At 41.2% G+C, this 8,202-nt stretch overlaps 1 protein-coding gene across 1 annotated transcript; it reads left to right on the top strand.

Annotated features, from left to right (window-relative positions):
• The first annotated feature begins 6,327 nt into the window (after positions 1–6,327).
• On the top strand, positions 6,328–7,956 carry LOC134195999 (G2/M phase-specific E3 ubiquitin-protein ligase-like). The gene is made up of 5 exons (XM_062665078.1): positions 6,328–6,394; positions 6,555–6,619; positions 6,678–7,193; positions 7,259–7,619; positions 7,721–7,956. The coding sequence occupies exons 1-5, from the start codon at positions 6,328–6,330 to the stop codon at positions 7,954–7,956; spliced, it is 1,245 nt and encodes a 414-aa protein (XP_062521062.1).
• Positions 7,957–8,202: the final 246 nt, after the last annotated feature.

Here is an 8,202-nt window from a genome sequence, read left to right as displayed (position 1 = left end):
TTCTTCTATAAAGTCTCTTCTTCTATACAGTCTCTTCTCCACGCCGCGTAGTACGCTAATTACCCGAGGCCCGGATTTCCTTGCTCTGGTATAGTACGTAGTCGTTCGATGACCGGACAACCGACCAACCGACCGACCGACCGTATAGATAATTGGTTAGCACAGATGCAAATGAAGCTATTCCGACCAATAGACGAGAAGTGGTGTTATGACCGACCAATAGACGAACGTGATGTCATCATGAGGCTCCACCTCTCTTTCTTTGGTAGCCGCTACCGAGAATTCGGCCATCGGGCGTCCGTCCTGTACATGCATGGTGTTTAGTCTTTGCTTTACCGATTTAGCACAGAGAAACAACGCCTATAGTTTACATTTGCACGTGTATGTTTGCCCAACAACAACCAGGAGCGAGGATGTGTAGCTGTACCTGCCTTGCAACATTTTGCTTGTTCCACAGAGTTTCTGCATAGTGGTTCTGCAGTCTGCCAGCTTGAATTTTCGGTGTGCGTGGCTGAGCAGCCGTTGTGTTGTTCCTAAGATCACTAGATTTGGCGCTTGACGGGAATTTGCGAAGGGGAACGTGCATTGTCCATGACAGCGTCTGTTTGTCGGACGAAGCGGCTCGGCTGAGCTGTAAGTACGCTAGTGCGTCTCTATTCATATTTGTTTTACGCTATCCAAAGTCAGAGAGAACAGACGCCTAATAATCTACAAGTGCACGTGCATGTTTCCCACATTGATGTTTTGTTTTGGCTTTGGGGTCACCTCATTACAACAACCAAAATTGCGGCTAGAAGGATAGCTGTAAATACGATACAGTGCACAATAGGCGACGTCTAGCTAGAGAAACGGCACAAACAACGAGACGCTTCTAGAGAAGCTGCGCAAAGAACGAGACTTTTCCATTCTTGTGAGCTGGAAAATCTGTGGTGAGTTGCTTGTTTTGCTCTCCATTTGTAACATATGTTTCCCACCACAAACAGAACAATGATCACGCCCGTTACTTCATCACGTAAGGCGAAGATTGCCAGCCGGCCTAGCGTCGAGGCTCTCCGACTTGTAACATTTGGCTTGTTCCATCACTTGAAAACAACTACATTTTATAACATGCATTCAGAAGCAACGCCTAATCTAGCTGCATTTGTAACGTTCCCACATGTAGCTAATTTTGTTTTGGCTCTGGTACCTATGCCACGCGTAAAACCGCCCATAGTTACCACCTCAAAAGCTGCACAAACAATCAGCTGCACAAAGAATATAATGATACTTTTACAAAAATACATCTTGAACAAATTCACGAGCACGAACATACAAATCAGTGCCATGACAATCCGAAAATTCTAGCGGGTTCACGTGCAATTGCAAAGCATTGAGATCAGCTTGACTCAACTGTGAAATGGTTTCAGGAACAACCACTGTTTGGTCTTGGAGCCCATCAAGAGGTACAGGACCATTGCCATCTATGCCATATTGATCCAAGTCTTCAACCTGTAACAAACTAGAGTTCTCCCAACATAAGGACAGAGAGTCTCATAAACATGACCATGCATGCACATAACCTCTTGCAAGTCTTCCAACTCATCCAAAGAAGCACCTCTTAACATTCCTTCTATCCACAACTGCAATGGACTTCTGTTTCCTGCAGTACTGATGGTGTGTCTGGAGTAGGCATTACAAAAAAGTTGTAGTGACCTATTTATTATAGGAGTGTATATGTAATGTAAACAGAATAAATCCACCTCATTTGTAGGATCTAGTAGATTCATTATCTCTATATTGCGAAATAGAAAGTAGAATAGAAAAGTACAGCCTTCAAACAAGTCTCTCCAAAATCTTTCTACTCTCTGATTGTGGACACTTGAACCAGTTATCATACTTCCTCTTCCAGTGCCTCGACGTTGCAGCATATAGAGAGAAACCTTTACATTTTCACCACCTTTGTCTGATCTCACTCTTGAGGGCACACCATAACGTGCAACTGCTTCTATAAAACACTGTAAAACAGTGGATGCTCGATTGTTAGTTGAGCACTTGCAATACACTGGCAGTCTGCTAAATCCATCAATGCCTGCATGTATTACAAATCGATACCTATGAAGTGCATAAAACAATAAACAAGCACCACGGGGGGGGATCACAAATGGTATAGATGTAAAATCTGTATGATGCATCTAAATAATTTACCTTATGAGCTTGTGATTTCCGTCGATGTGCCAGAGAGCGTTTGGTCCACGAACCCTATACACTCTTCTCGGCATAGATCTAGCCCACCTCTCAGCTACTCCTTCTGGATCAACACGTGCTACAGACAATCTCACTTTGTGTTGCTGAACACTGTAGCCCCTTGAGCGCAAGTGTCCCTGTACTAAGCGATAGCCAGCGTCAGGGAAATCACATTTCACTTCTGTGACTAGCCTGTCCAACTCTGCATCAGAAATTCTACTGAATCGCTGGCATACTTGTATGCCCCATTCTCGCAGTCTTCTTTGAATCGTGCTTCTAGACACGCCAAAAAGATCACATATGTCGGTAACTGCAAAATCGTGGTCAAGTAGAAAGCCCAATTGATCTCGTCCAATGCCAAGCCTCGGTCTTCCTCTTCCACCGCATTGTACCGCCTCCACTGTATACCTAGGCTGCTCTTCTTTAGACAAGTGCGAAACCACTGCAATGATCACAATCAAGGCACCTAGAGAAACGGTTAGAGGGCGCATATTTCCTTCCCCTGCTTCTACTATACGTATAAGGTGTCTGTACAGCCTTTCCCCTTCAAGACAGCAATCTTCCCAGTGATCGTGTTGTTGCTGTCCTCCCTCAAACTCTAGCAAGTCGCGTACTCTTCTCAGAAACACACGTACAAGTTGCAAAAAGGCGTCCATTTTAGTCGTACGTCTCGTCTAGCCATGAAGTCGCAGAAGTAAAAAAAAGGAGGAGCTGTGCATGCTCAGGTTGCATTTAACGTGAGAAAGTGACGCCCTCCGTCTTCTCTCGCCAAAAGTATGCATTTAGCAATCACTAAAAACCACAAAGATGCCACGAGATTCAACAAACAAGCAACTACTTTGGCCGCACTGTTAGCGGAAGTTTCCTGCTGAAAAGAATCATAGAGGCACAGTACCTAACGCAAGAATAAATTAATTTAACTTTCTAACTACGGTTAGCGTCGAAGTGCCACAATTTCAAGCGAGCAGCAACTGCTTCAAACAGAACTATCCTCACGTGTCAACATACCGAACGTACAACAGTACACAGCTAAGGCGTTTTTAGTATACGCCTGGTCAAGGTGATAATGCAATGATCAGCAACAAGTGGAAGGCACATGCAACCACAACAGTACAGTTTAGTTGATTCTTCACGAGTGAAACTATTTCATTTCTGTACACACATTGCTCTTGTTATACATACCTGAAAGAAAGTCTGCAACAATTTAATTACTGCCTGTCATATGATATGCCACAACGCCAACTTTCACCTCTCTAGCACAGTGTAGTAGATTCTTCAGGAGTGAAACTATTTGAATTCTGTATACACATTGCTCTTGTTATACATACCTTAAGAGAAAGTCTGCAATTCTTTAATTATTGCATGTCCTAAATGATGCCACAACACCAACTTTCACCTCCTTAGTACATTGTAGTAGATTCTTCAGAAGTGAAACTATTCGAATTCTGTACACACATTGCTCTTATTATACATACCTTAAGAGAAAGTCTGTAACTCTTTAATATTGCATGTCCTATGATGCCACAACACCAACTCTCACCTCCTTAGCCAATTAGAAACGATGCATTCAAAGATGCCAACTCTCTCTTTATAATCAGAAACCTTCCAGGACTTCAGTAGTCTGCTAGAGTTAGTCGACAAGAGTGACCTTGAGCTCTCATATCTATTGGAAGATGTCACGTAAAGAATCTGAAATATCAGCTGCCAAAAGAATTCTGCATGATGCAATGGAACATCTTGAAAGGGCAGAAGAAAGCCAACAAGGTCAAAACCAGCCTGGAGGAACGAACGAGCAAAGGAATTCCAGTCAAACTGATCAAGAGTCCAGTCGGGTGAGGCCCAACGAGTTTTCCAGCAGCCAGCTCAGGTCAATGTCCGTAGCTGCAGAACAACGTCGTCTATTTGGACATGACAAACACAGAAAAACCGGCAAGCACAGAAAGTTTGGAGCAGGGAGAAGAGAAGAGGCAAGCATGCGGAAAAACCCCTCTCATCAAAAATCAAGTACTAGTAATCGCCAGGTTTGGAATTTTACATTAGTTTGCTTGGCTGATCATCAGCGCAATACACCCCCTTCATTTGAGGAAAAGATGAAACTTTCCAGGGCAGGCTTAGGTGAGAAAAGAGTAAGCATTGGTCAGACAGATGACAGTCTAGAAGTACACAATGCCGTTCTTGACACCTACCCTGCACTGGAACGCACTGGGTATGAAATGATGAGACTCAATCCTCGACGCCGACTTGAACTCTTGCAAAGTCATGACCTCAGCAAAAAATCTCAAATTTATGACTGATCAAGCAAAAATTTATTTACGACCTATTACCAAGTCCCTGTCTATGCGTCAATTACCTGAAGTAAGATGCAAAACTATATAGATATGCCTGGTTGTTAGTTAATACTTCAATTTATTGTTACAACATATGACATTCATTGACTGATACCAGTATTTGCCTTGTGAATAGGATGACATTACTAATTCAGATTTGCAGCCCAATATGAAGTGTCCGGATTGCAGCCTGGAAATTCCCATGTCTGCTCTCAGGGACCACATTAGAAATGAATGTCGTAAAAGCAACTCTTACCCTCAGGAACGTCAAGAGATAAACCGCTGCAAGAAAAGAAAACAGCAGAAAACTATTGGAAAACACCAGGCAGAGAAAAGTAACATTTCAAGTGTGCTAGAGTATTCATCAATGGTATGTTTTGTTAGATTGTGTTTACTATAGAAGACTTAAATATAGTAGGCTCCAGAGTCCAGCTGGAGATCACCGGTTGGACTCTCGAGCCAATAAGTATAAAGACAGCTAGACAAACATACAGATAGACAGACAGACAGAGAGACAGACAGACGACTGTCACTTTGCAAACAACTGTAATGTAGTTGCATAATACACTTTGTAACTGTTATGTATTTGAATGTGTTGATAACGTAGAAGCAATGTATAGACTAACAGACAGTCAAACAGTCAATTCACAAACAATAGTATATCAGATACTAACTGTCCACGTAAGTGCACACTGCAACTACTAATGTTTGCTGGCCGCAAACGTATACATACTTATTAGAGGATCAGTCAGTCAGTACTAAGATTTATCTACGAGTGTATGTGTTTCTATGTCAGTTACATGTATTACTGTAGTGTATTATTATATTGATGTTGAATCTGAGGTGGCAGTCTATTAGTCTAACATATAGAGCAGCCCAATTGACAAGTTTACACATTTCTGCGTTTCAGGATGAAAGCGAATTAGGGCCAACAAATGAAAAAGACGAGCAACTCTCTGTAAGTATGTACATAGTGTGACACATTTAGAGACTACATAAGGACTACCTTCTATAGACTACATAAGGACTACCTTCTACAGACCACATGTAGCTTTGAGTTTTCTTTAGAATACAGTACTCGATGTTGTAAACTTAATTAATTCTGTTTATTATTTGTTGCTTACTTGATGAATTCATAAGTTTAAGATTCCCATGTTTGCATGTTGTAGCAATAGCCAGGAACATACTGTAATCTACAAGGCATTGAAATTCTCAGTGATACTTCATATTGCTATCCGTACATTACAAACAGTGTATGTTCTAGCAATAGCCAGGAACATACTGTAATCTACAAAGCATTGAAATTCTCAGCGATAATTCATATTGCTACGTTCATTACAAACAGTGTATGTAGATGTTTTGATTCTTTAAGTAAATTAATGCAGTCAATTACAGCAAATGCCAATACTGTATTGCAATTAATTTTTTGTCCCAAATGTCATTATCTAATTAATTAAGTTAATTAATGTCATTGCATTAATATGACTTATGATATCTGCATAAATCGTACAGCTAAAGTTACTAATAAAAGATAAATTCTGTACACAGGATTCTACTAAAGAATACAAGCCAGCTGGATTCGCAAAAACATCTCGTGTTCCAGGGAGTGGAAGTAGTAAAGGTAAAGGGAGCAGTCGATGAAACCATAAGATGGGGAGTCCGATATAATGACTTCTTTTTGTTTAAAGAGAACCATTCGGAACCATTACTACAACTCATGCAAGTGTTTCCTGACCATTCAATTGATACTCTCCAAAAAGCACTACGTCAATGTGAAATGGATGCTGAGGTGGCTGCTTTGCTGTTACTGGACAACAATACCGAGGCACTCTTTGTCTGCAATTGTAGTGATAATAAACATATGGTATCAACAGAAAATTTTATTGTGTAGGTAAGAAGATGTAGTTCTACTGCTTCAAGCTCTCCTTACCCCAGTTTCTGCCTAGTATGTAGCATTTTGTAATTATTGACACTGAATAACTGCACAAGGTATACTGTGTCTAGGTCCAGTCTTGGAAGATTCAGATGCCATTGATTTACCAATGCCTGAACCCAGTGATTTTGATCAGGTTTGCTTGCATTTGTCTGCCTGCATATATCTATTGTAGCACTATATTTCAAATGTAGGACACCACAAGATCACAGCAGAGAATGACCATTAATAAGCTGCTTGCAACTGTAGGACCTGACACTACTTCTGGACTGCCTCGAATGAGACTGACCGTCTCACGAAACGAAATACTTACTGATGCAATCGCCTTCTTTAAGGGAGGTGATTTCCACTACAACCGTGAACTACGGGTTAGATTTGAGGCTGAGCCTGCTGTAGATGGCGGAGGACCTAAGCGTGAATTTTTTTCGCTGCTTTTAAAGAGTCTTGTTAGTCCAACAGAAAGTGTTCGACTCTTTGAAGGACGTCCTGGCCGATATCAGCCTATGCATAATATGGATGCCCTGATGGAAGGACTCTACAAAGTAGCAGGACAAATGATTGCAGCTTCTGCATTGCAAGGAGGGCCTGGATTTCCTTGCTTGGCCCCAGCCATTTATACATATATGGCAACAATGTCTTTAGACAGCGTCATAGATGAGATCTCTCCACTGGATCTTCCAGATCCAAATTTGGCCGACACAGTAGAAAAGGTGAGAAGCATTAATTTCAAATGTGCATGGTCCTACATGGCTAACATACCAATATATTTTGGCAGATCAGTGAAATGAATGATGACAACAGCCCTGAATTTCAAAGCCTTGTCGCAAGCCTAGGGGAATTCATCATAGCTGCTGGATATACTCACAAAGTGACTGCAACTAACAAAGCTGACATGGTGTTGAAAATCCTTCTGCATGAAATTGTGTTATCCAGAAAAGCAGAGTTAGATCAACTATCTGTCGGTCTTGGCCCTCTAATGGATCTTGCCAGACGGCATCCTGACAAAATTAGACCTCTGCTTACTGCTTCAGCAAGCACGCCATTAACAAGTGGACTGTTCCTGAATCTAGTGACCTATGAGTCAACACTCCCGCCAAAATTAAAAGACTATTTTGTGCACTATGTCCACCATTCAGGTAATCAAGGCTTTCTACATATATATTACACAAATACTTGTCAATGAATCAATTAAACATTGCACTACAAGAATGTTCTTTTGACACTGATGTTTCTCTAGAAAGCACAAACCTGAGGACAATGCTGCAGTTCTGCACAGGTTGCAACGAGATTCCAGTGACGGGATTCCATGAACCATCAACAATCACAGTGTCCAGCACAAGATCTGTGTTTCCGAATGCAGTGACGTGTGCTATGATTTTAGAGTTGCCTAGACAAGTTGACAACCAAGACGAGTTTACGGCAAATATGAATGCTGTTTTAGATATGCTGGCAACTGGCTTTGGAGTAGTCTAGTAAATTTGCATTTTTGTTGCTTTCTTTGAACTGTTGTTTCCATTGCATGCTAGTTTAAAACATCTGCACAGTTAAGTTATAACAAAAGAATTTAACTTTGTTAATGTAAGATTCCATGTTGCAGTTTAATTGTTCAAATCATGTTGTAGAAGTTGTAATAAAATGGAAAAATCCTGATATTGCTTCAAGGTCAATTTGAATTACTGTACAGCTGTAGATTGTGACATGGCACCAGCTAAAATGGTG

The sequence above is a fragment of the Corticium candelabrum genome, chromosome 20 (genome assembly GCF_963422355.1).
Source record: "Corticium candelabrum chromosome 20, ooCorCand1.1, whole genome shotgun sequence".
NCBI classification, from domain to species: domain Eukaryota; kingdom Metazoa; phylum Porifera; class Homoscleromorpha; order Homosclerophorida; family Plakinidae; genus Corticium; species Corticium candelabrum.
The sequence above is the reverse complement of the archived record's forward strand: the minus strand, read 5'-3'. Positions and strand labels throughout refer to the sequence as shown.